General features: G+C 43.2%; 4 protein-coding genes across 5 annotated transcripts in view; 1 reads left to right on the top strand and 3 right to left on the bottom strand.

Annotated features, from left to right (window-relative positions):
- GPBP1L1 (GC-rich promoter binding protein 1 like 1) overlaps window positions 1-11,993 on the bottom strand; it is a 32,127-nt gene extending 20,134 nt beyond the window's left edge. Inside the window, exon 1 of the mRNA XM_066324956.1 lies at window positions 11,840-11,993. The gene's annotated coding sequence lies outside the window, so the exon portion shown is untranslated. The remainder of the gene's footprint in view (window positions 1-11,839) is intronic.
- The window catches only part of PRDX1 (peroxiredoxin 1), a 354,741-nt gene that overhangs the window by 69,894 nt on the left and 257,421 nt on the right, over window positions 1-27,426 (bottom strand). The window lies entirely within an intron of this gene.
- Window positions 12,372-16,106, top strand: TMEM69 (transmembrane protein 69). 2 transcript variants are annotated; one of them, XM_066324955.1, is made up of 3 exons: window positions 12,372-12,494; window positions 13,097-13,159; window positions 13,746-16,106. In XM_066324955.1, the coding sequence occupies exons 2-3, from the start codon at window positions 13,115-13,117 to the stop codon at window positions 14,466-14,468; spliced, it is 768 nt and encodes a 255-aa protein (XP_066181052.1). In that variant the 5' UTR covers window positions 12,372-12,494; window positions 13,097-13,114; the 3' UTR covers window positions 14,469-16,106. The 2 variants fall into 2 exon arrangements, with proteins under 2 accessions (XP_066181052.1, XP_066181051.1); XM_066324954.1 differs by having other exon boundaries at window positions 12,372-12,675.
- On the bottom strand, window positions 16,732-23,902 carry IPP (intracisternal A particle-promoted polypeptide). Its single transcript, XM_066324952.1, has 8 exons — window positions 23,534-23,902; window positions 23,019-23,450; window positions 22,527-22,682; window positions 21,630-21,797; window positions 20,697-20,834; window positions 20,253-20,375; window positions 19,345-19,565; window positions 16,732-18,501 (listed from the first exon to the last, which is right to left on the bottom strand). Exons 1-8 carry the CDS (start codon window positions 23,838-23,840, stop codon window positions 18,277-18,279), a joined length of 1,770 nt encoding a protein of 589 aa, XP_066181049.1. The 5' UTR covers window positions 23,841-23,902; the 3' UTR covers window positions 16,732-18,276.

Genomic DNA, 27,426 nt, shown 5'->3' with positions numbered 1-27,426 from the left:
ATCAAGTCATGTCTCTTCCAAACTAAGAGTATCCAGGAAGCCTTCTGAATACCTCTAATCATCCTTATTAGCCTTTACCCTATTCTTTAAGTGCAACACCACTGAAATGGCATCAAGTGTTCAAAATTTGGGAGCATGGCCAATTTTTACAGTGGCAAAACTGTGCATTCCTAATATCTAACAGAGTTATTTCTCCTCTATTACTACACAGAACTGAAATGACCTTTGACAACTACTCAGTTCTTCTGATACTGCATTTACAGTTCAGTCAAACTGATCCCTGTTTCGCTACGGAAAATGCAAGGACAAAGATCATCGGTAGCCACTCCCAATTCCAGAAAAAAGCAAACAAAATTGTTTGTCAATGCAAATCTAATTAATTCTCACTTTCCTTTTAAATGAATTAAAATGTGAATTATTTCTGGCAATATGAAACAGAAAAAGAGAAAATAATAGTAATATCAGTAAATGAAATGTTCTCTAAAGGCATACCTCCTTTCAGAACAATGAAACCTGCACTAATGAGCCTTGGTGTAGAAAAAAAAAAAAGGTTGTCTGTCAACTATCCCAAAATATTATTTCACCCATCAAAATGAAAAAGTCTTTGGCAAGCAATCCAAGTAGGAAAAAAAAATAAACTTTGTTTTAGCACCTAGGTTCCACTTCTTTTTAAAGGTTAATTATAACTGTTAACTATTTATATTATGATTTTTTACATGTAACATTAAAAATGTCTTAACTGTTACTTCATAGTAACCTATTTTCTTAAGTTTTTGTTGTTCCAAAAGTACTTTTTCCCTTGTTAAGTGCTTAAGTTTCACAACTAAAGATCCTTCACTGTGTCATTTTTCAGGCAAGTAGTGGTATTTATCACTGAGTCAAACAAAATTGTCAGGTGCTCTTTTATATACAAGATTTTATAGTGTATTTGTCTAAACAAATATGAAAAACTGTCATGAAAACATACAAGCACATTCAATTTAAAGAGACACAGCCCAGAGTAAGAAATATCTGAAAAGACAAACCCCCATTCTCCAATACCACTTACATAAAGTTCTTGCTGTACCACAGGTGAATGGAGTAACCTGGTTGTTTTCAGCCTTCTGCTTACTCTCATTTCTACTCCTAACACACAATTGATCAGAGTTAATCTCTAAACCAGTGTTTCTAAAGCTTTGACTCATGACCCGAGCTTTTCAGATATACCTGATAGTGGGAACGAAGTAGGTGTTCAGTGTGTAAAGACCTACATTGACCAGAACTAGAGCCTAGAGAGATGAGCTAAATATAATCAGAGCCACTGAGCTATAATTTTTTTCACTGGAAACGGCTCAAGATATTTCAGAAGTCCTAAGAAACAGAACAGATGAGCCTCAGCAGCAGTGCATTTTTCCTATTACTTCCTCTTCCATCTCCTGCCTTGGCTGTAAAAATGCAATGGGCAGCAGTCTCCCCTGAGTTCCACACTGCCTGCTGTGCCATGACGTGCATTTCCAGCACCTCTCTGGGAATACCTGGAACTAGGGCTCCCAGCCTTAGTCCACATTACGCACTGCAGTGCACATTTCTGAAATGGACACGTTTTGCTGGGTGCTTTTTCTGCTTCACTGTATACCCTGCAAATGTCCCCAGGTCCCATCAGCACTGCTGTCTACCAAGAACCCTATTAACTGCAGCTTCTAGTTCAGTTTCTCCTTTCCGGCAATAGCAAATCACAAAGACATGGAGCCTCTAGCAGAAAACCAGCATAAAAGTAAACTTTTACCCTTCATTACACATTTATCAATCCAGTTAATAGCACCTGTAAAAGGTCATAAGGACAACACCTGTCTATCCCTGCCACAATTTCAGTTCACTGCATTTCTACCTGTTATTTTAAATAAAACATGTTTACTCTATAAAGAAGTAAAGATTTGTTTTTCTAACCAGCCAAGTCAATGGGGATTTCAGTAATATTCCTAAAGATCAGATGCCTGCTGGGTTGCAAAAGCATTCAGAAGCATTTGTGAACAATTTAATGGATGCAGAAGGCAGAACAGAATTTACTTCCCTCATCAGTTTTCTTTCTGTGGAGCTCTTTTAAAGTTATTTAATCAAGCAGATATGCCCAAACATCCAAAACAGACCACTTTCCACTTAGCTACTTTTCAGAGTAGCGTCACTAAATAGGTGTATGTTACTTCACGATAAAGAATTAATACAATATGTATTCACTAAAATATCTCTTTCTAATAACCTCCAATTCACGCAATACATTCACAGAAATAGGGAGCCACAGCCTGGGGTTCAACTCAGGAAGAGTCAAAAGCATGCTACAGATTTCCTTAAGGATATCAAAAAGCCTCACATGAAATTTCACTATCCTGAAAAAAACCCAAACAGAACATGGCCTGGTTTTACTAACATTTACAAACATTTTATTAAGATAATCATACTTGGGCACACAGACTTAAAGAGCATCTCGTTACAGCCCCCCTGCCACAGGCAGAGACACCTTCCACTTGACCAGGCTGCACACCTCCAGTGATGGGGCATCCACAACTTCTCTAGGCAATCTGTGCCAGGAAATTCCACTTATAACATAATTATAAATCCTGCTTCCACTTTGCATGCATTATTAGGCCTGAGTGTAAAAGACAAAAGTGCAGCATAACTCATTCAGTTGTCATAACAACTGGTGAGCCACATCTTCACAAGTTGAGATCATTCATTTCCAGTTCACCTACATAAAGTATCTACAAAACAAACTTACTTTTGTTATGCTTTCACTTCCAGTAATACAATTGTCAAGACACACCTTCACCCTGTCTGCACAACTGAAAAACAGCTCCCTTTGGAGAGGACAAACACAGATGTTCCGGAATGGCATGTACAACTGGTAGAGCTCACACACCTGAGCTATCAAGATATATCCCAGATATGCCATCACTATTCCTTTTTTTCCCATTATATCCCACAGCCAGCTGTCCAAAATGGCTGCACAAATGTAAAGGACAGCCCCATTAATTAAAAATACTGCAAAAAACATTGTTTAAATGGTATCTAGCTGCTGAAAAAAATCTAGTATCTAAAAATGCAGAGCATCATTCACAACAGGTTTTCTAGAATTAGAGAAATATGAGCCCATTTTAGAACACTAAATGATGGATCAAAATGTTAATCATGTACTAAACTAAAATCTTCCCAGATACAGGTATTAAATGTTTTAGTAAAAAGCAGCTATTACTGAGAGATTAACACCTTGTTTTTCAAGCTTAAAGCAAATGAATCTATCTTGCAGAGTCATCAAAACTGTTTTGTATTCTAGACAGAACACTGCTATATAAATCTGTGTTCCAAGATGAAAACATGCCAGAAACTTGGCCATGCAAAAGTTCTTCCAGAGTAACAGGCTAGGGGTGGGGGAAAATCATACCAATGGTTACATACCTGACCATTTATGCAAACCAGAATACAAACTTAAATAAACTGAAAATTGGTTAAGAAAGGTCCATACAGACACATCTATGTCCTGATCCCTTTTTCTCTACTGACAATCCTTCCACTGATATCTCACACAGCTCTGCTTCACAAACAACCTGTTCCTTCACAAACTTACTTTCCACTTCTCCAAGGTCATGCTGACCCAGTCTTACCTCCCTCAGAACTTCTGGATAAACACACATTCCCACAAAACCACATACTGGGCAAAGCCTGAGCAGTCTGGTCTCATGAATACGTACTGAGATATAGAGTGCAGGGGGTAAGATGATGATTTTTTTTCCCTTTGTGACAGCAACTAAAGATACAGGGGCATACAAGAGTAACAACGAAGGAACAGAGAAAACATGACTTCTAGGACTGTAGGAAAGATTCTTCACCAAAGAGGAAAACACCACTGACAAAAATACTGCCTTTAGAAATACTATTGATTGAAAGATACCTGCCCTTCAGGTTTCTGTTGATCCAAGTTTCTGCAAGCAAGGTTACCACACAAACTTGTCTTGGGAAGGAAGTTGCACTTAACTCAAAAGCCCAAAGCACATTTTGGAAAAGGCAGCATCTGGGGAACCTGTACAGAAGCCTGTGTAAGACGATAAGTCTCTGGACCTCAGCCAGCAAGTGTGATACATCAAAAATGAACCCTTCCAGGGGGTTTTCATGAGTTTACTCCTCAAAGCAGCAAGAATACCAAGATAAAGCAATTTAAAACATGTGAAATCTAATAGGCTCAACTTCTCTTAAGCACAAAATAGGAGAGCACAGACTTTCTAGATATTATGCCTACCATCAGTTATTCCTGGGTGTTTCATACCGTGCAGCCACTGGCAGTGCTGTCATCCCTTATGCCTCTCTCCTGTGCCTGTTAAGATGCCACCTCCCTCCAATGTCCCTTTAATTGTCTTTAGTACTGTTTTTGTTAGAGAACTGTGGTATTTACCTGAAATGTTAAAACCTGTTTACTGCCCTACCCTGCTGCAAGGAGTAGAGTTTCAGGGATTGTACGCCTCTCTTAAACAAGTGCACCTATTGACACTACTGATACAAACCAAAGAAACACACTTTAAATAGTATTAGGCTTTAAATGTGAACATTGCTCTGAACTTTCAAACAGCTTTAGCATTTTATTAAATAAAGTATTTTAAATCTGGACAAGGTATTACACTATATTCATCAAATCCAAAGGTCTTTTTAGCTCTTTAAGGAACAAAATCAAACATCTATTTTGTACTGCACTTTGATCTACAGACCTTTTGCAAGTAAGTCAAGATAGGGTTCTGTTCTGCCCAGAAACTTACACAGCACAGCACCTTGCCATGGATGCCTTTAAGGAACTGCTCTCACCCCCAAACCCTCATGACAGAATGAGTGAAAGGGCAATGAAGAGCCCATCTGTGCAGTCTGCCCAAAGCCTTAAGGAACAAAGTCACTTCTGCTGCACTGTAGCACAAACCAGGATAATGTTCTCAATCATCAGGAAAGAATTGCAAATATGTAATTACTGGCTTATCCCCACTGTATGCTACACACCTCCTGCCTACCTGTCTTCCAGAAATGTGGAGGGAGCCTAAGCAAAAGTTAAGTAAGCAGTTCTCCAGTACCTTAAAAAAATGGAATGGGTATTTCCCACTAAAGGTTATTTCATAAACCAGTATGTTACCAGGGTTGTTATTGCTACTATAGCCCATTTACATTTAAATATATTCTGTTTGGAGTGGAGAAAAATACATTTCCCTTGGAAAAGAGCTCCAAATGCAACCAGACTATTTATCAAATATTTGTGTCAAGGCAAGAGAGACTACAAATCAAGTAGAGGGAAGTACAGATCTGCATTCCAGATGAAGGATAAGCAAGTAGATGTCATGTCATTTGCAAAGAGGAAGGAGAATTGAAAGTCAACAAAACAGAGGACATTCAAAAATTCAGAGACCATTCTCCTAACCACACTGGAGTAATTCTTCCCCTCAATACCACTGCCTGGGTCCTACAAGACCAGTACTACAAACTGGGAAGGGAGGTGCATTCCAATTATAGGTACTTCCCCTAAAGACTTGCCAAGACTGAGGGACAGCTCATACCTCTGCCCCTCCCTGCATCTGGATTATTTCCAAACCCTTTTACATCAAGACCAGGACAATATGATCAAACTCCACATTTATTTGTCCGTAACTAGGACATGACAAAGACATGTTCACTCAGCACTTTTCAGCATGTGTACAACACCTGCATTACAGTTTGTAAAGTTTACATTGTCTGCAATGGTTTTCATTTCACTGGTTCAACATTTTCAGCACTTTCTCTGAGTGAGAAAGTATTAACAAACATCAATGCAGAAAAGTCACTGAACACAATTCAATTTAAAACAACTCTTATACCTATAAAATAAATTGTAAAAATAATACATATTCCACTAGTTTGGTCTTGGTTTAAAAAAAAAAAAAAAAAAGACAAAAAAAAAAAAAGACAAAGTGATCTCTATTCCTGTGATCTAATTATTTGCTGCAGCTGGGACATATATCCTCTTTGCACGTTCACAGTGTTTTCCAGGATGATCTAGTCCGTGAAAATGAGTTAAAATAAAGCAAGGAGTTATGGACAAAATGTTGCCCAGCTGGTTTGAGCTTTGTCTTTAGGTCTTGAAGAGAATTATTGAGCTGTTTTTCCCCAGGTAATCTGTACAGGCCAAGACCAAAACACTGTCATTCTTCTATCCTAGTGTCCCACAAGAAATTAGGGAATACAAGCAAAACATCTGGGGTGGTGGGGAAAATTTTCATCTATTGCATAGGTAAGCACCTTTTCCAGAGATTTAAAAGAATTTAGCTCTCCCCCCTTCCATTGGATGTCTTTGAAAATCAACTAGGAAATGCTCCCCTTCACCAATTTGTACAGTCATCTTTAGCCTGCAGAGGTCCAAAAATTAATCCTAGAATGTCTCATAATGTATCAGAAAAACGAGTTTGTTTTCAGCAGACTGGAATTCATTATGCAGCTATACATACCTCCACTGGAATATTTTTTTGGAAGCTGTAAATGAAACCAGATTAGCACACCAGCATGCTTCAGTGTATCCCTACAATTTATTCAGGTTATTTGTATGGCTTGAAAGCATCTCTCTGCATCTAATGCTTCACCTGAACATATTCTGCTGCAATTTCAGCTCGTAACTGCTTGTTTTATTCATGATGGATGTGGAAACCTGACTAAACTCTCCTTGCAGATACCTTTTAAGAAATATTTTCTTCAGACCAAAACTTAGGTATTCCCTGACTCAAAGGCAACTTTAGCAGGTGGTTTGTTTTTGGTTGTTTTCTTTTGGTGTTTTTTGTTTTGTTTTTTTCCTGGGGAAGTCTCACAGACCACCCGGTATCCCAGCACTGTTTGGCAGCAGAAAAAGGATCAGCTATCATATTCTGGGATCAAATATAGCCATGCATTTATAAAAACAAACAACCAACCCACCCTCAACCAGTCAAATTTTACTGGCAAAGATCAAGCTTTCAAGTTCAAAGAATCAATGATGAAAAAACTGATGTGACCCACCTACCAAGTGTGACAACTCGCAAGCAGTGGCAGGATGTCAGACCTGCCTCCCAGTTATACCTGCAGGTAACTTTTAAAAGCTGTTTTATATATCACCTGCTTATGTCTGATGAAACATGATGTATAAAACCATTGTAGAGCTAAGCAATCCATTTTTCCCCCAATCCTTAATTATGGCTTCTCTCTTTCACAGACTTTGTTATTTTCTTTACAGATCTTGTTACACAACCAAAACTTTCCCAAGTATCACATTATTCCAAACTGAAGAAGATAGTCCCTGCTGAAGACCTACCCCTTCTCAGCAGAATGCAGAAACTGCTTCATTGCCTTTTTTAAAATGCTTCTATAGGTTCCAGTATGACAAGTGGATTTTCATGACAGTGATGCTGCTGACTCATGATAATTTAGGAACCATTACAACCCCCAGATACTCCCCCACAGAATTGCTGCCTTGCCAGCTGCTACTTGTCTGTGTAGGCAATATACCAAAACACAGTAATTTGAACCCATCTACACCAAAATGGCTGAATCCAAAGCTCTTGTTTTCAGACCATTTATTGAATTTTGTCATTATCTGTGTGTTCAGTAAGAACATTATTGCAATATAGGGAAGTGAAACCACCAAAAAGTACGTGACAGAGGACAGACTCCCTGATAGTCCCAGACACTCTTCTCTTGGACATACCTAAGTTTTCCCTTTTTTTCTAGATGTTGAGAGGGAAAATGCTCCTTGACTCTTCAGCATTCTGGAACTTTTCCCACCCCCACAGGCTCTCAGCTCCCTAAATACTAGAGGATACATTCCAGAAGGCCCAGTCAACCTGAAGTTATCATTAACCCATTTGTCTACTTTTAACTGGAGTTCAAAGTAGAGCAAAAACAGTTTTCCCAAACTAACAGCCAAGATCATAACAAATTCTGTATTTTCAGAATGAGAGATCCTTGCTGAATTTTTTGAGATTAACATCAAAGGTCTTTCCAGATCATCTCACGTGAGTCCTGATTAATCTCTTGATGATGGATGACGCATTGTGACACAATGGCAAAACACTCCTCTGTGCTGAAAGGTTGGAGACCTGTTGTAATCCTAACCATACACCTTCACCAGCAACTGTGTGAATACCAATAATTTCTGTGCCCAGAATAATACCATATACCTCCCTGGCAGACTCAGTATTTACAAGTTAATTGTTCATCACAAACTGAAGATCACAAAATTCCCAGAGAGTGTCACTCACTGCCACATACTCTGTATGTTGCAAACACACTATGGGGAGGGGGTCACATAGATATCCAGAACCTGAAAGAGACCCCAAAAATAAAACTTACATTAAAAATTCTAATTTCTTCCTGTATTTACAAAAGGGGATTCTTAAACCCAGGAACACTTAGACAACATTATACACATACCTTCTTATCAAGAGCCACTAACATCACACCACAGAGCTGTGATCCTCCTTACAGTGTGGAGGATAAAACTATGCAAAACACTGAAGTGGAAATGATCACAAGATTCAAGGAGAAAACAAATCAACACTGGCATTTTTGCTAGAATGTCTGTAAATCCTAGAACTTCAGTTGCTCCTGGCAAACTCCCTAATGTACAACAGTCCCTGAGGCACAAGGTCACATGCTGCAAAATATTTCTTTCTGAGCATCACTTATTGCAGAAAACCCCAGTTATGTTTGGCTACACTGGTTCAAAGCATTTTTGTTAAGCCAGACCTTGGAAGTCCAACTATTTCAGATTAGTCATATTATAAAACTGCAGACACCAATACTTAGCAAAACTCTTTGCTGGTTAATTGTAGAAAGGTCTAAATAGCATAAAGGGTGAAAATTCTCCTGACTTTTGAAGACCAGCTAGAGAAGGAGTTGCACACTTAAATCAAGAATTTCCACTTTGGAGTAATACAGCCTGATCACTAATATGTGTGATCAATTTAGCCTCCCTGCTTACTGTCATGCTCACAGCCCTGTCTAACCTAGAACTTTAAGGTCTGCACAATGTTTGCACATACATGTATAGGGCAGTAGACACTTAGCCACTATCATTCTCTACCTAAATCCACTCCCAAAACCATAAATTTATCTTCTGACCATACAGTAACTCATTAAAGTTTGGCACATTTTCACAGGAACTTATAAAGTTACAGCACACAAGTTAAACAACATCCTGGCTTTCATGAAATATTCTAAGCAGGACCATGTTTCTGCCAACTTCACTGCTTTTCATCAAATCTGACGAGCAAAGAGAACATGGACTTCAATTCCTCTTGCTGAAACAAAAGCCACACATGATTTAGTTGGCATCCTGGTCACTGTGTAAGTGACAGTAAAATGTCTACTTACATTGCTGAGTTTGCAGAACCAAAACTAAACCACTCTTGCGTCTACAAATAAATTAACATAAAACTTTAAAATCCCAGACAAACTTCCTGGTACACACACTATCTCATCAACTGCAAAATCCAGTAAGTATGACCTGGATAAGTTAGAGCAACAGTCACCCCCTGGTTTCTATGGAGCTGTAAGGAAAAGCTGTGTCCATGCAAGCACAACCAGCACTCTGCAGGAGAGAGGTGCTTTAAAGTTTCAGCTCTACTGAACAGAGTCAGCCCTTTTCCAATCTCTTCGTACAGACAAACAAACAAAGCACACCCTGGAGTACACTTCACAGCTAAGTCAATTCAGCAGTTACACAACTAACTTCAAACAACTTGTAACACTCAGGAAAAAAAAGAAAAAAAAGGTAACTTTAACTCCTGAGCCAATAGTTTTTCTTCACTTTGTAAAGGCAAGAACTACATTATCTGACACCCCACACTCCTGAAGAAATTCACAGCTCTAACCACAGCATTTTTCTGCATTAAAATAAGGATCCCACAACTCGTGAAATACTGTTTCCATTTAATGAAAATGCTAGTGAATACTATTTTTCCTGTAGTGACTTAATTTCCTAATTTAAAACAGGAATGTCAAGATTCAGTAACACCATGCAGCAGTCACGTATGTGAGACAAAGGTGACCATATCCTGTAAATATTCTCAAAGTAAAGACTTTCTCCTAACATTTGGAAAGTATGCACTTCATTTGATTTATTTCACATCTGCATTCTGATCCTCATATTTCTGAGACACTGCAGAAAAAACAGGATTTGCGCTTTTTTTCAGAACAAATGCCATCTGTTCCCTGCATATTTTCACTTCAGGTCCTCGTATGATATCTGCAATGGAAACTTGTGTGTCATATAGGATTCAGGCTATAAACCAGATGAATATAAAATGCAGAGAGTTGCTGCACTTCCCTACAAATAGCTGTAAAAAAAAACCCCAACACCATAAAGAAGTATCACCTGAAGCCTTTCTATTCTAAATACAAAACTTTTAATAAGTTCTTCTTAAAGGGACTTTCCTCTTCAAATGATGTGAAAGAGCGTGAGAGGAAAAGCTGCTCCTCTTAAAGCTGTGAATTTTATTTGTTCCTACCACTGCTCTACACCTGCTTTCTTCCTGAGTCAGAAACTGGAAGTTTCAAATACCGGTCTCCAATGGATAAGCACGGGGAACCTTTCACTGAAATACCAGCCATATTCATTCATGAAGTAACATTTGCATAAGCTTTTTTCATAACCACCTAACATTTTTATAGAAGCAATGTCAACTCTACAGTAAACTCAGCTTTGATGGCGCTCCAATTATCTCAGCTGTTATCTCCATTCCCCCTCTTTGCTATTTCCACACTTTGCTCAGGCACTTGCAACGTTTCAGAGCATTATCAACATTACTAACACTTGTGTCACTCACAGCTCGGGGGCGGGGAAAGGCAGGCTGACCTACCTGGTCATGTTAATATAAAAAGATCTTTAAGCAACACTCTTAAAACACTCCACCATTACTTATAAGAATTTAAATAGCTACTGTTCCTCTAAAGCTGTTTAAAAACTCGTAATTGTGCAGACACCCACTGACGGCTCTAAAATCGTTCCGAAACAGCTCGTTACTAAACTGAACTGAATTCAAAGTCTTAAATGGATATTTGAAGCGCTAGGCGCGTTGTGATCGAGTCCAGCCCCAGCCCTTTAAGTTAAACCACGCAAGACCTTAGGCCAAGGGGGCACAGAACACACCGGACACACGGAAATAACTTTCACGCCGGAAAGAGCCGCCTCATGCTCGGGCCAGGCGCTGTTCCCCTACGAGCAGACACCGAGCGGCACCTGACAAGTTTCCCAGCCTCGCTGGCAGCGGGCAAAGCGAGCCGAGCCCCTGCTGCCCGCAGCACACGTGTCACTGCCGGGCGCCGACCGCCCCTTCCCGCCGGGGGCAGCCGGGAAGCGCGGCCCGGGAGGAGCCGAAGGGAAACGGCCGGGCCGCCCGGTTTCGCTTCCAGCCTACAGCAGGGTCGGCCCTGCCCGCCCCGGGACTGACCCGCCGCCCCGGCCCGCCCCCCCCTCCGCCCCGCTCACGGACGGCCTCATGACAGGAGCTCAGCTCCGGCAGTGTCAGCGCTACGAACTTCCCGGCTGAACAGGAAACAATAAACCGCAGAACCCCGGCCCCCGCCGCCCACCTCGGCCCGGCCCTGCCCGCGGGACCTCGCGCTGCCCCCCCCCGGAGCCGCCGCGGCCGCGGGACCGAGCGCTGGGGGGGTTGGGGGGGGGGGGGGGGCCGGCCTGGCGGGAGGCCGCTCCCGGGCCGCACCGAGCCCGCGGTGCCGCGGGGGGCGGCGGGGCGGGCCTGGGGGCGGCAGGGGCCGGGTGAAGGCGCGGGGGGCGCGGGGGGAGCGGCGGGGGCGGCGCGGGGGCCGCACTCACCGGGCGGGCCCTGGCGCGGCTCCGGCGGCCCCACAACCATAACAAAGCTCTGCCCAAAATGGCCGCCCAGCCCTGCCCGGCCGGGGGCCGGAGGGGGCGGGGCCCGCGCGCGCGCGGGGCGGGGCCGAGCACGCGGAAGGGGCACGCCTCCCCGGCTCCCCTTCCCTGCCCCCGCCCCGGCCCCCGCGCCTCCCGCCCCACCAATCGGAGGCGGTGGCTCGCACCGCCCCCGTCACCGCCTGTCGGAAGTAGCCGCAGACTACACGTCCCACAAGACTACCCGACATCTCCGCCGTGCATGTAGGCGGGCGGCGCGCCGCAGGGCATATTGGGATTTGTAGGCTGCTTGTGAAAAGCTTTCCCGATGCGGCGATGCCGGAAGATAGAAAGCAGTGCTTTCTGCAGATCGCACTGCTCCTCACGAGAGGTTCTGTCCCACGGGCACGAGAGGAGCGTGTGACTCCTCTGCCAGACCATCCGCGGCCCTCGGGCTGAATGGCTGACGCTGCTGCCCCCACTATCGGCTGGAGGAACACGATGGGCCGCGCCGGTTCTCGCCCGGACCGGTAGCGCTAAGCACCGGGCGCCGTCGGAGCCCTTATGGTTGCACCGGAAGCCGCCACAGCGTGCGGGTCCGGGCCGGCGGCAGCGCCCCGTGAGTCCTGCCCGGTTCCCGGTGGGCGGAGCGGCCCCCTCTTTCTCTGGAATATACGTATATTCTCCGCTCCCTTCGCTCTCCGTCAGGGGAGTTTGGCTGCACGGAGCCTTTCTCTCCCGGCGCAGCAGGACCGGGAACTGCGGAGTCAAATCTAGGGCGAACCGTCCACTTTCCCCCGGTGAGTGTCGTACCCCGGCAGGGAGCTTACCTGCAGCTTGGATGGGATCGCTTTCCCACTCCTTTTTTAAATTAATGATCGCTTTGTCCGCGCGTGAGGAATCGCTCCTTTATAAGCTTTGTGCAGCCATTATCCCTTGAAGAGGAGATGATCCATGAACGGGAAGCCATCACCTGTTCCCTGATACTCAGTTCTTTAACTAGAAATTATTCTTGCAACAGTTAATACAGCCTTAGAATTTCAGTTCGTAAAGCTGCTTGAAACTACGTATTCTGCAGTGTGCAAGTACTGATTGAATACGTATATAATATATATACATGTATCTCTTTAAATATATACCTATAAGACTCCTGTATTTGATAAGTGTAGACTGTGACTGAACTTTGAGTATCAGACCAACTTCTCCTGATTTCTATTTTAGGGCATTGACAAAACAAGTATGTTTCCTCTCATACAACGATGCTGCTTCAACTCAGCTTTCAAAGTAAGTTACTGGAAGTTTTTTTTTTCTGATTTTATTTTAAAGTAAAATAGCAAAAGCTAGGACTGCAGCTTTGGAAAAAAAAAAAAAAGCAGCTTCTGAGTGTGAGTTTATCAGTCAGCTTTTCTGGAATAGTTTGTAATTTCTACAGCACTTTTAGGCAATGCTATTTCTTTTTATAAAATCCAATTTTATTGTCTCAAAGTCTTTTTTCCTATCACTTCTTGATGTAGTAGTGAGGGTACAGTAGCTGGTTTTTTGGGTGACCTTATCCTGGTTCTATATGAAACTATTTTATATTTTACTTTGAAAACGACTGATTTATCTTAAAAGTACCTAGAGAATGTATGTGTGTGGGGAGGGGTAGGTGGGCACTGGGTAAACTTTGCTTGTGCACTCTGGAGAGCCCAGTTATTCTTCATCAGCTGTGTTGAGGGTCTTCATTAGTTCAGTTAAAACCACTTGAAATTCAAAAGCAAGGACAGCTGTGGTGTGACCTGACCTGTAAAGCCACTTGGTACAATATTCAGTAGATGGTTTAGGTACCTGCAGATCTATGCAGTGCTCAGAACAAGTTTTGTGCTTGCAGCTGCAGAAGTTGACTGGTCCCAGTCTGCTGCTCTATGGAAAGAATGAGACAACTTGGTCTTCCTTGGCCTTCCAGCTGCGGAGAGATGCGCGTCCTCCATCAACTTCTCCGAGCCTCAAACCAGCATCAGTTTACACAACCAAGCTCCAGGCTTTTCACACCTCTCTCCCTGTCTTCAAGAAGAAAATCCCTGCAGAATCCGAAGCAGAGTCACAAAAAAGCCCGGAATCACTGAAGGATTCTCCCAAACCAGTCCTTTACTTAAGCCTCGGGGGGCTCGTTCCGTTTGTGGCCGTGCCGCTGGCCATGGCCGTGCAGGGGACCTACTGCCCAGAACTGGCCTTGGCTCAGGTTGCCTACGGTGCTGCCACAGCCTCGTTCCTCGGGGGAATGAGGTGGGGCTTTGCTCTCCCGGAAAACAGCCCAGCCAAGCCAGACTGGCTGAACATGGCTAATGGCACAGTTCCTCCTCTGCTGGCCTGCCAAGCCTTGCTTTTCAAAGATGTCACTCAGGGAGCAGTAATGCTCACGCTGGCCTTGGGGATAGCTCTGCATTATGACATTTCCCTTCTTCCTACTTACCCCAGGTGGTTTAAAGTACTGAGGGTGCTGGGAACAGTGGTGATGGTATTATCCCTGTTGGCCACGGTAGGACTGAAAGCTTTATTAGAAGGGGAGCAAAGTGATGACAAAAATATGGCACAAATTAAGAACACAAATTAATAAATCAATAAGGAAAAGCTATTATCTGCCAATAAGGAGATCCAGGAGAAATAAAGACATACTAGGGCAGGGATCAAGATGCTTATTCTTGAAGCAAAATGATTTTCCAATCGATTTTGAAGCTTGTTCAAGAGGGAAGGATTGTAAATGGCAATTTTTTCCAAGGCAAGCATGAGTCTGTCCCTATCTGTAGAATAAAGAATTGCTCTTGACTGAGATGTTGCTGCTCTAGGAATTTAGAATGGAGATTCAAAATGACATGAGTATTAATTGCTTTGTGCTGAACTGTGAAAGCGTCTGGTTTGACTGTAATGTGTGATCATGTTCTGAGGTGGGGAAAACAGCAGTAACAAGGTGAAAGTTTGGTGTTTAAAGAAGTAGCGGAGAATTATGCAATAGCACATCTTACTCAGTTGCTGTATTGTGGAACAAGACTCATACTTCACTCCATTTTTCAAAGAAGGTGCTGAAAATCCCAGAATGGTTTGGATCGGAAGGGGCCTTAAAGATCATCTCGTTCCAGTCCTCTGCTGTATACAGGGGCACCTTCCACTAGATCCGGTTGCTCAAAACCCCATCCAGCCTGGACACTTCCAGGGATGCTGCGTGAGGAAGTGCTCAGTGTGGTGTCAGGGAAGAAAGGACAGGGGAGGTTTGTTTGCAGTGGCAAGCCAAGGTCAGCGCTCACCTGAAATGTGTCATTCAGCTGCTGTGCTGGAGTGGGGAAAAGCTGAAGGGGGAGCTTTGTATCGCTGACAAGGTGCCACAAGAGATGGAAGGTCAAATTCCTGCTCAGGCTTACTGAAATTAAAAAGGTTATTTGGGCCTGTTCCTATGCAGTCAGGAAGCTGCATGCAACACAGCCATAAAGATCTGCCATGCTCCTAATTTAAAGGACTGTTAACTTATGCTATGACACAAGCACTCAAGTGCTGGCACTAAGGGATCAGATAATGGGACTGAAAGTAGCTTCTGTCTTCTCTGCCCTAAGAATCCATGTATTTGGACAGGTACCAATGGACTTGTAGCCTGCAAACCCTCCATGATGGGTCTATTACTGCAGAAGCATATGCTCTTTGTACTTCATTCTTCCTAGCACATCATTTAGTGGAACAGTGGAAGATACAACCTGAGCCACATGGATTTTCTTTTTTGTGTCAGCTACCTCAAGAAATGTATGAAATGGGATGTGAGCATATTTCCTGTAAGCTTTTTATCAGAAGTATTTAAGTACAGTATAAAATGCAGGAAGAAAGCTGAAAATGGCATCCATACATAGTCTTAGGACCAGATAATCCTCATAGTTCTGGTAAAGCACTATTCTTCATTGTTGTTCTACACCAAATAAAGCACATATTGTCCCTGAAAATTTGTTACCTGTTCATTCTGCAAAGAACAGATGTTTAAGAAACCTGCCTGTCCTGGAGATGGAACCATCTTGTATGATGTTGCTGAAACAGCAGCTCTTTACATCAGCCTCTGCCTTTTGCAATCTGTTAACATTTGTATGTTAAACAACAATACTAAGCATTTATGGGTATCAATTGCTCTATGCTGAACTATCAAAGTACCCTATAAACAATATATTTCAAAGCTTTCTGAACATAAAGGAAATAAAATTGAGTTTGTGAATGAAAATGTTTTTTTCTATTCCTTCTTACTTAGACATGGCATCTTCTAAGACAGGTCCAGAGAAGAGTCCTGTCTTTGTCTTGGTTAGGTAAAAGAGGTGCTGAGGATCAGAGACCATAATCAACCAGCTTCAAAGTTTCATTCAAACATAACAGAATCAGTTACAAAACCTGGAGAAGGAAACTTCAGACAACTGCAGACTCTCTCAAGCTCCATTAAACCAGGAAGTTTACAGGCAGAGATCAGAAGTAAACCTGATTAGTTCCCAAACTAATAAAATACAGCTAAGGTAGTGTTTCTCAAACGGTTCCAAGGTGGATCCTGAAATATGAAGAAGAAAGACTAAGAAATATTACCTGTAATTTCATCCCTCAAAGGGCTGAATAGAGCTGGCAAGACAGTCAAACTCCCAAGAAGTCTGAGTGATTTTACACTGAGAAGAGAAATACATGAGTATTTTACTGCAGAAGCATGTTACTTCCACCACTCAGTCACAATTTATAACCAATCTTTCCCTAGTGTTCTACTGGGAAATATGATTTTCAATAAAAAGAAAATGTGACCTATTATATAAAAGTGGCAGTAATACAGCTTACTAAATTTGAAAGGAACCTATTCAAGAACATTCCAGTCAGTTCTGAATTGCAATTTATTATGAAAAACAGTTAAAACAAGCTTATACTTGAAAAAATCAAACCATTAATTCAGAAACATAAGAAATTCTTTGAAGTAAAAGCAAACACAAAATTATGTAACAATCAGAGAAACTCTCCATCATGTAGCATGTTTTAGCTGAACCCTACGTTAGATTTTAGGACTTAGATTATTAAGGTACCTGCAACACTCACCTTGGAGGATTTATTCATGTATTAATTTGTTAATTTTACAGAGGTGATATTGACCTAAATAACATGAATGCTCCTTTGTCTACACAGTGCCAGGCTTCCTGCTTTGTGATGTTCCAGTTGTGGTTTTGTGTTCCAGAATAACACTGTCTATCAAAATTCAAGCAGCCTCACTTCAGACTCCATCCCAAGCATCCACAGCTGTGCTGAAAATGCAGCCACAGTGTGCAAAAAGCAACTTCAAATGTGTTAATTAAATTAATCTAGAAATAACTCTAAACTCTTTGTAGTATTGTTTTACTAAGTGTATCCGAGCTAAACACAAACTCCTTAAAAGCACACTGATGTCATCACTTTAATGCTAAATGCAGCTACTTCTATCCCAAAAAGCTCCATTGGCTCAAATTTGGGTGAGGCAGGATACAAGATGTAGTGAAGGTGAAGGAGAGTGCCTGGCAGAACAGCAATTATTCAATGCTCAGTCTCAGCATGTGTCACACGGGAAAAAACACGGGAAAAAATTTGATTATGGGGGCAAAAGCCTTTCCCTTTGTTTTTATACTAAGAGCAGCCCTAAACAGAACAGTCAATCTAATGATTAGCATTTGCATTTAAAATTCACCAGAGCTTACACAAAAAGGAGCTCTACTGGCATAACTGATACCACTGAGAAGAAAAGCCAGGGCTGAAGGGGAACAGCACTATTAGAACTGTGAAGACAACCCTCCTGAATAGGAAATTCTCATCCACTCACAATTTAATTTGTGGAGTGGCCAGAAAGTTAAGATCCAATTCATATTTAATGCCCACCATATCCAGCAACAGAAAAGAGGCTTAAATGCATCAAAGTCTTAAGTAGATGCACTAAGTCTTTCCTGTCTGTTATCTTCTCTTCCTTGTTTTTGCCAGAAAAAGAACTAATGCCATCCAAATCACCCATCTGATCTTACCTACAGGTAACTCCTTGCTGTTGACAGTAACCCACTTTCAGATTGCAAGTCTGGCTGAAGTGCCAGCTCAGTAACAACCTGATTCATGTCTCTAACGTGTTGGAAATATTTCTTCAGATTTCTACACGGCAAATTCACCATTTCTTTCAGTGAGCTTAATCCAGTTATGAGAGGCATTCCTACTCTTAACAGAATACTTCCTGAGACAGACACTGGATAAGCCAATTTACTTTGAAGGGCTTTTCCTTTTGCTCAGGAAAATCCCTCTGATCTGATTCTCCACTGAAGCTCCGGTGTTAAAGGAGGTTTCTGGCCAATGAAACAGGAAATCTGAGGAGACATAATTTACTCATTCCTTGAATGAGTTTTCTTCTTTGTGTTTTACAGCACAGCTACGCCTCCTTCGCAGCGGCTGGTGATCATGTTGGCAATTTCAGTCCAGCTGTCCATGTGAGGATTATAAACCTCAACAGAGTCAGAGGTTACTGGAGCAGCAAAATCAGGACTGGGAGCTCGGCCTCCTGAGGCATAGAGAAGTCCATTCACAGCCACAACACAAACACCAGCTCTTGGGATCTTCATCGATGCAACTTCAACCCACTTTTCCTAACAAAAAGGTGAAAGATGAAGAAGTAGCTTTAGGGCAAGCCCCGATGCTGATAAAGTAACTTTTAAAGCTTAAAGACTGAAACATATAGAAAGAACACTATGTATACACTTCATAGGCTTACATGTGGTATGTGTACAGTATCCAGAGCATTATCAAGACAGGAAAGACAACACTTCCACAAGGGGTCCAAACTGTGTTAATCTCTATAGAGAGATGCCATACTGTCTGCACACAACACCCCTCCCTTTCTTCAGTCACTGCAAGATACAGTCAGTCTCTAAAATAGAGCATGGTACAGTTTGAGGTGGGGGAAACAGAAAAACTAGATTCAATTTGAAAAGCAAAACAGATGGTAGATGGGATTATGTTCTGCTTTTAAGAGTAGCTACTCTTCCAAAGAGCATCATAAAAACATGAGCAATAAGAGTCTAGAAAAAATTTTTATCTTCTTCTAGTCATGCTAAAACACCACTACATTTTGATGAAGACAATCCTTAAATTTTGCAATAAAAGGTAACTCTTACCTTTACAATGAGTTGTTTCTCATTATTCAGATTATTGAGCTTTCTGTTGCAGAGGGGGAATCTATCCTCTTATCTTAATCCTAAAAAGTATTTATCAAACTATGTGTATCTGCGCATAGTTAAACCATGACAATTACTTAGGACAGACCCTGAGATTACCAAAGCTTTGTTTCACTCAAGATACCCAGCCAGTAGCAAAAAGGAAATGGAATTTCCAGCTTTTTATTTTTAAAGAAAGGAAGCAGGTTACCTCTATAGCATCTTAGACAAAGCTGATGCAATCCACATTTATGAAAAGAAGGGACTCTGCCATACCTCTTCAAATGAGTATCTTTCTACAGTAGCAAGTGCATCCTGGGATTCATTCCAGCCTCCCACAGCATAGATACAATCATTGAGAACAGCTACACCAAGATAGGCTCTTCGGGTGCCCATTGGAGCGAGCTCAGACCAGCGTTTAGAGATGGGGTCGTAGACTTCGACAGAACGCAGCTCTACTCCTTCACTGCTGATACCACCAATGACATAAATCAAACCTGCAGAAACAGAGTTTCTCCTCTTTCACGTTTCATAATACAGACAGAAAATTACTGTCACAACACAAGCTTCAGCCTGACATTAAGATGGTTAAAGAATGACAGAAAACACTCCTTTTGCTCAGTAGTAGAATACATAAAGCTTTTTCTATGAGCAGTTTGCGGCTTGAGCACGAGAAGCTGAGTAAAGCAAAAATTAATTAGGTGCAGGGAAAGGAATTCAGAAGGTTGCAACTGCTGACCTGGCCAGGATCAAATACCTAGTAAGCACATTTATTGATCAAGTATTAAGATAAGTCTGTCTTAAAACAACCTGTGGCAAGTCTTCAGATTGTCACAAAGAAAAACATGCAAACCCAAATACAGAAGATAAATAAAAGCAATATCAGAAAGAACAGTCAACTAGCTTAATTGACTAGCTAGCTAAAAGACTAGCTGGATAATCTTAATGGCAGTCATGTAAAAACTTTTCACAAGACAAAAGGCAGAAGACAAGACAGAACTTTATAGCCTTTGAATTCTGCAGAATTAAAAATAGAGTATTAGAACAACAAACAAGCAAGGCACAAGTGTGTGTGACTGACAGCTCAGTACAAGACAAAGGTAAGAATTCGTGACTGAGACATAAAGCTTCAAAATACAATGGCTGTTGGAACTATTTAGGGATATAAACTTAACAATATTCACCTTGCATTTCACAACACCCAAAGCAGTAACGGGGCTTAGCCATGCTTCCCACCACATCCCAACTATTCTCTTCAGGATCAAATCTTTCAATTGTGTTGCCAATCTCTGCTCCAATCCAGCCTCCTGCAAGTTAACAGCAAACACAGGAAGGAATTTAATGGCACAAAGTTGTGTATTAGCTGCATTTTTAGACACACAGTGGACTGTTCCAGGACAAATTCTGAAATCAGCACGCAGTCAGTCTACAACGGAAACAAGTTATAACTAAACAGTAACTAATCCACGCAGATTCAGTATATATGTCAATACTTAAGGACACATCCATTTTTCAAAACTTAAGTTTGCAAATTTGCATCACCAAGATGTAATATTTAAGATCAAATCAATTTACAAGTTCTATGAATTAGCATCTTTAACTTCACCTAGAAAAACCCCACAACTTACCCAAAGCATAGATAGCACCATAGCATGTGCACACTCCCAGTGCACAACGGGGATGATTCATGGAAGCCACAGTTGTCCATTGCTTAGTAACAGGATCATAACATTCAGTACAGTCAAAAATCATTGAGTTGTCCTCACCTGCATAATAAAAACAAGAAGAGTCAGGGGAAATACAATGTTTTGCAGAGCAGATCTGGAAACAGTCTTCAATTTCTTCCAGGACAGGCAACATTTGAATACAACATTTATCTTTTGGCAAAACGGCCAACGTAGCAAAAGCTTCATTTATACCCAGAACTGAATCATCACTAAGAACTACTTTCATCAATATTTTCCTAAAATGTTACTGAAAACATCAGAGAAGTAAACAAACACAGCACTGCATTTTTTACTCCTCAGCATAACTGACTGGGTTTTCAAGACCAAAGAATGAGCTCTGTGGTGACAAAAACAGTCTACATATGCATTCTTTTGTGATGGGCTAGTAGAGCTACTCATCACATCCTTGTGCAAACAGACATAATGAGCCTTTCCAGGCAGGCAGCGCACAAGTGATCTGTCCTGTACTACTGCCTTTTATGCTATGGGCTTCTGCTAGACTGTAAGCGAGGAAAGAAATTCCATTAGTGGTGGTACACAAAGTCCACAGAATAGCCAACATCTCTGAGTATACCTGCACAGATCTATATGGTAACCTGTGAGTAGCTACACCATGAGGGGACAGCAGCATAGTAAAAACTGGCCAGCACAGGATCCTTAACAGGCATTCACACAGCAGTGACAGTAGAGAATCAAGGAACCCAAATTCCTTTGTTATTACACCTAAAAACAGTATAATCCTTAGAACCACTAAAAAGAAGAATAACTTTGAAAGTCTCCACACATGAATTGTCTAGCATTCACGTAAGAAAGAAAGCTTATTTCAGCTGTTACCTCCAATGGCATAGACCATTCCCCCCACCACAGCCACCCCCAGCCCACTCCGGGCCTGGTGGAGAGAGGACACTGTGGTCCAGTAGTGGCTGAAGGTGTCAAATCGCTCCACACAGCTGAGGGCTCTGCTGTCACTCCAGCGTCCTCCTTGCAGTCGGGTGTACCCACCTGGAAAGGAAGTGGAAAGACCAAGTAAGGGCTTCCTGTTCATCCTCATGCTCCTATATCTAAACCATTAAACATACTACAGTAACACCCATTGAGCCACTTTTAGAAGGAATGGGATTTTTCCAAGTAGCTTCGTTTCTCCAGCATACAAGGAAGAATGGTTGTCTTGAGGGTCACGGAAATTGTGCTGAGCTGATGCCACAACACTACAAATATTAGACTTCATGTTTTCAGTAAAATACAAGGGTCAGCCAACAGCCTCTCCTCTCTAAGCTGGTGCTACTGCCCACAGGGTGACACAAACATGTTCCCTTCCAATATAAAGCTGCAGCTTTGCCAGAAACTTGGAATTTCAAGTATCCCATCATATGAACCAAAGTGTCCTGCACAGAGAAAACTTCAGCCACCAGAAGAAAGCATACAGTGAATTTGCATACACTATTCCAGCAGTGAACCCTGGGTAAATCCTCTGCTGATTTGCAGATGACAAATGACTTCTGAACAACAAATCTGGGCTTTGAATGCCATGTCACAATGACAAGAAATGTGAATGCTGAACTCCTGTGCAGTTCTAATCAAAGTAGCTAACATGGTAACTCAGTCATGATGAAACGTTTTGCTATCTTTATATATTTTGATTTTTAAAAAATCCTCGAACATCTTCTTCAGTACTGCATTCTGAGATACTACTTCATTTGTTTTATAAGGTTCAAACAGCCACATTCTAACCTACTGCATAAAGGTACTTCCTGGCTTTCCTCCGGGGACGATCTTTAGAAGCCTGCAGAAAACTGCTGACCTTGTTCTCTTTGGGAGACTTAGAGACTTCACAATATTCTTTCAACAGAGTTTGCAGGGCCACCCGAAGACTGAAATCTGGAATACCTTCAAGAGCAACATAAGCAGAATAAGAATAAAATGAGCAGAATTTTAAAAAAGCACAGTGAAAAGTAACAAACTGTAAGCAATTCAGTTGTAGAAAAATTACTAACTTCTCCTAAACCAGCAGACAAATCAGTGTTGCTTACTTTTATAAGGCGTTTTCAAAAGCATGTTTTTAAAGTAAGCTGTGCTTATTTTTTAAGAAATAGAACTTGTTTGCTACAATTATTTTCACTCATCATATTATTAATATAAAAAATAGTCCATCAAAGCCCAGTAACTCTGAACAACACAAGGTTTGCTCACGTACATGCATCTGATATTCCTTCTTTCACTTACTTTCTATGTATTTTAACAGCCTTTGTGCTGGTAGCAGAGGGAATCGAACAGGCTCCAGTACTTCTACCACATATTTCTTTCTTTTCCCCACATCCTTCAGAACCCATTGCATGGCTGCTGTGAAAACCTGGTACTCGTCCTCGATGCTCAGGTCCTCGCTCCGCAGGATCTTCACGAGCTGCTCCTTGGTGAGCGCCAGGAACTCCTCCCCGCTCTGCACCTCCAGGAAGTGCGCGTGGATGTAGCTCTCGGTGAACTCCATCAAGTCGTGACAGGCGATCTGCTCGGAGAACTGGAAGAGGCCGATGCAGTTCAGCGGGTCGATCTGGCCCTTGAGGAACTCGCAGCAGAGCTCCACCACCTCGGTGAGCTGCAGCATGTCCGCGGCGACGATGAGCTCCTGGACGTTGTGCTCCGCGATGCTCACCACCCCTGCGGGCACCAAACCACAGCGGGGCCCCGCTCCAGCCTGCGGCCGCGGGGCACCCGCCCCTCGCCCCCTCGCCAGCCCTCACCTGTGTAGATGAAGTCGAGCAGCGTGTGGAAGGTGTCCGCCTCCACGCCCGCGATCCGCACCACGTCCCGCCCGGACTCCTTCATGCCGCCCGCGAACAGCGCCGCGAAGTAGGGGCTGCTGGCCGCCAGCACCAGGCGGTGCACGGAGAACGCCTCCGGGCCCACCTCCAGCCGCACGTCGCAAAAGCTGTGCCCGGCACGGAGCCGGTTGATCTGGGCCAGGAGGAGGCGGGCGTGCCGCTCGGAACTCGAGACGGAGCTGGAGGAGCCGGAGCCGCCTTTGCCCGTCCCGGCACTGGCCGCCATCGCTGCTGCGGCACCGACCCCCCCCAGGCGCGGCCTCGCGCCGCGCACGCGCCTCGCTCCGCCCGCCCGCCCGGGGCGCGTGCGCGGGGGAGAGCGCGCTCCCGGCTGAGGCGGCTGTGCCGGGACGGGGCGGGCACCGGGGCGTGCGTGCCGGGGGCGCCGTGTGGGCTCCCTGTGTGCCCTGGGCTCTGCGTGCCCAGCAGCCTGCCCTCAGCGTGGCACTGGCTCTGCTACCTCTGTCCGCTCCTTTCTCTGTGCGCCTGCCTGGGCACCTGGCCCCGTGAGGCACCACAGGAATCACGGACTCGTCAAGGTTGGAAGAGACCTTTAAGATTACTCATCCCGACGGTCCACCCAGCACTGCTCCTGTAACCCCTAAACTGCTAAAACACCTCATCCAGTACCAGATCTAGATGCCTCTTAAACACCTCCAGGGGTGGTGACTCCACCACTTCTCTGGACAACTTATTCCACTGCCTGACCACATGAATAGTGATTTTTTTTTTTTTTCTAACATCTAATCTGAATCTCACCTGTCTTAGCTTTAAGGCCATCTCCTCTGGTCCTCTCACTGCAGGCACAGTAAAACAGGCTGACCCCCACCTCACTATAACCTCTTTGCAGGGAATTGTAGAGAGCAGTGAGGTGCCCCCTGGGCCTCCTCGAGACTGAACAGCCCCTGCTGCCTCAGCTGTTCCTCCTAAGACATGTTTTCTAGCCTTGCTGTCTTCCATGGGCATGCTCCAGCACCTTAATGTCTATTTCATAGTGAGGAGACCCTGTGCACCCCGACAGACACCTCTGACCACTCTGGGCTTCCTCCCTGGTCTGCAGAGCTTGTTTGTGGTTAAAACTGGTCCTGCAATACGTTTTTCACTCAGTCACTGCCTTCACAACCTCTATCCCTCAGTCCTACTCATGCTCTTGCAAACTGGGTCTCTGTCCGCCTCAGTCTGTGCTTGTGAGAAATCTGGCTATGTTGGGGAGAAATTGCAGTTGCCACCAGCCCAGGTACCTGCAGATGTGCAACCTGCAGACCAGTGTTGATGGGATAAGCATCACATACTGAGGTAAATGCACATGATCACTGGACCTGGCAGAGCTGACACTGATTCTGAGAGAAAAGCATCCCTCCTGAGTTTTCCACAACTGCCCAGGAGCGTGACAGGCAGATGCAGCCCAGCAGCCTCTTTGTCCATAGTGTCATGCCATGTGTGGGCCTTCCTCTTCATTCCAGCACAGATCCTGAGGCAGAGTGTGCTTCCATCTCAGCCTGTGTAATTCCCTGAGTCATGGCATGCCTGAGCACTGATGGGGGATGAGCATCACATACTGAGGTAAATGCATGCAGTCACTGGGTCCAGCAGAGCTGGCACTAATTCTGAGAGAAGAACATCCATCCGGAGTTTTCCGTAAGTGTACCAGCAGCATAACATCCAGCCAGAGCGAAAAGCGATCAGAGAGCCACTTGGATAGCTTCCATATCTATTTACTGTGAGACCGGGAAAGAAAAACACGTCTGCTCACAGTTACAATGGTCATGGCCCCTCAGGCTTTTCTCATGATTCTGCATTTCATTGTAATAACTTTTAAATATACTTCTGGAAAGAATCTGAATCATGATACCCTTGGGGGGCTGTTGGTTTCTCTCTTCATCAGCATTACATTCTAATTGCATTTCAAGTTAGTCTTGAAAAAATACCCATAGAAAACATAGATCTAGAAGAAGGTTTCTGCAAGCACACACAGTTGGATGCATGCTGATATAACTATAAATTTTAAGCTTAGCTAATAAATGCATCGAGGTATTTCTTTCTTTGACGCATCAGTAAAAGAAACCAGACCGCTCTCGCGCTGACATTTTATTCATCGGAAGTGGCCTGTGAGTAAAAGGCTTAGAATTCCCCTAAATGCCAGTGGCTCACTGGCTGGCTGATGTCAGCTATTAGACTCTTGGCCAGCACTGGGATTTCACACCATAGCGCCAAATTTACAGACACAAAATAGCATTGCTGAGAGAGCTCATTTTGCCCCAAAGGCCTGTGTTGTGCTGGGTTCCTGGTTCTGCCCCCAGCAAAGAGCACTTCCTCAGTGGGTGTCTTCTGTGGCCACACAGGAGCTGTACAGGTTGGAGCTAATGCTCCCATATACTATTGTGAATCTCCCAAAACATGCTGTAGACTTTCAGGAATAAGTCTGGAAGTGCTTTTTACAGTGTAAAATTGCACTGTGTAACGAGGAGGCCTTTTGATTAACCAACACCAAGAATGGCAGTCACTGTAGTGAAGGAATTAAAAATGTCTTCAATTTTTAATATAATAGACTTTTAAAAATATATTTGCCAATAAGCCAGATGAATGCTGACTGTCACGTAGGACACGTGACAAAAAAAGTCATGCCCTGTGTTCCTCAACGTCCCACTGCCCACACCTGCACAGAAGTGCTGCTGCCACCCTGCCAAAACAGTGAGAAGATTCTCACAAAAAAACTATTCATGTTTTCTCTTGAAAAAACCCTGTCCCACAGAGGCCCATGGCTGCTCAGATTTCCCTGGCTGAAGTGTTCTCAGGAAAACCTTTCCAGACGCCTGGATGATGTTCTGCAGAGCCGAGGGAGGTGTCTGTGCTGCTTTTCCCGGATCCTGCAGGTGCCGCTGTTACCGCAGGGAGATGTATTGGAACATTAATAAAACCGGGACTACAGGGTGACGTATTGGAACATTAACAACATCGGGAGACTGGAAGGTGTTGCCTATGCGGATGCTGAACCTCTCCTCTCTTACAGTATGATTTAAGTTTGTACGTTTGATTTTTCTTTTCTTTTTTTTTTTTTTTTTTTTTTCCTTCCCCTGAACTCGATATAGATGGAGAGCTCTTAGTCTTAAAAAAACCAATAAAAACCAAATATCCACCCCAAACCCTAAAAAAGAGTAATAATTGATTTGAATGTGCACTTTCGCCTGACTATTTCTTGTCAGAACCTGTCCATTACATTTGCAGTTTTGGGGACCATTTTGACTTAAAACCCCTTACCATACTTGGCTGCTAAAATTCCCTTTTGCAGAGGAGACATGAAACTCAGGCCTTGACTATTTGTAGGTACATCAAATCCCACGGGACCTTTTCTGATAGGGAGCCACTTTCCATTTTTAACCACAATGTGCCAGGTCTAATTCCTCCCCGGTTTAGTGGATATGAAATCTTCACTTCTTGTTGCAAACTGCATCTCTGCACTTTGCCTTCTCTGCTAAGGCATGTGCTATAACTTTGCAATGGTACAGGCAGTTGCCATTTTTGTTACTAATTGCCCACAATAGTTGCTACTTGTATTGTAATGCACTGGATCTGTCAAAGGAGAGGTGTTTTACAGCCTTACCAAAAATGGAAAGGAGCTTACTTTGTGTTTTCGTGTGGAGGTCACAAAATCTTCATAGGATACAACCATTTTTGCTCCACTTCCCTAAATTCCACAAGGATTTGGACTTAAACTTCTCCCAGGGAAGCCAAAATTGCAAAAGTGCAGAGCTACCAAGAGTTCATGAGGAGTACAAGCATCTACAGTGTACTAAGCTACATCTCTTACATTT

This window comes from Sylvia atricapilla, chromosome 9 (assembly GCF_009819655.1).
Source record: "Sylvia atricapilla isolate bSylAtr1 chromosome 9, bSylAtr1.pri, whole genome shotgun sequence".
Classification (NCBI taxonomy): Eukaryota; Metazoa; Chordata; class Aves; order Passeriformes; family Sylviidae; genus Sylvia; species Sylvia atricapilla.
Note: the sequence above shows the minus strand (reverse complement) of the source record. Positions and strands in the feature narration are given on the sequence as shown.

Bases quoted from the DNA above. Each gene is read 5' to 3' on its own strand.
- IPP (XM_066324952.1), bottom strand. From the start codon at position 23,840: ATGGCGGCCAGTGCCGGGACGGGCAAAGGCGGCTCCGGCTCCTCCAGC. The intron at 20,376-20,696 runs GTAAGTTGTGGG...GTTAACTTGCAG, and splicing joins TGGTGCTATCTATGCTTTGG to GAGGCTGGATTGGAGCAGAG. The intron at 19,566-20,252 runs GTGAATATTGTT...CTGTTTCTGCAG, and splicing joins TGGGTGTTGTGAAATGCAAG to GTTTGATTTATGTCATTGGT.
- TMEM69 (XM_066324955.1), top strand. From the start codon at position 13,115: ATGTTTCCTCTCATACAACGATGCTGCTTCAACTCAGCTTTCAAA. The intron at 13,160-13,745 runs GTAAGTTACTGG...TTGTGCTTGCAG, and splicing joins GCTTCAACTCAGCTTTCAAA to CTGCAGAAGTTGACTGGTCC.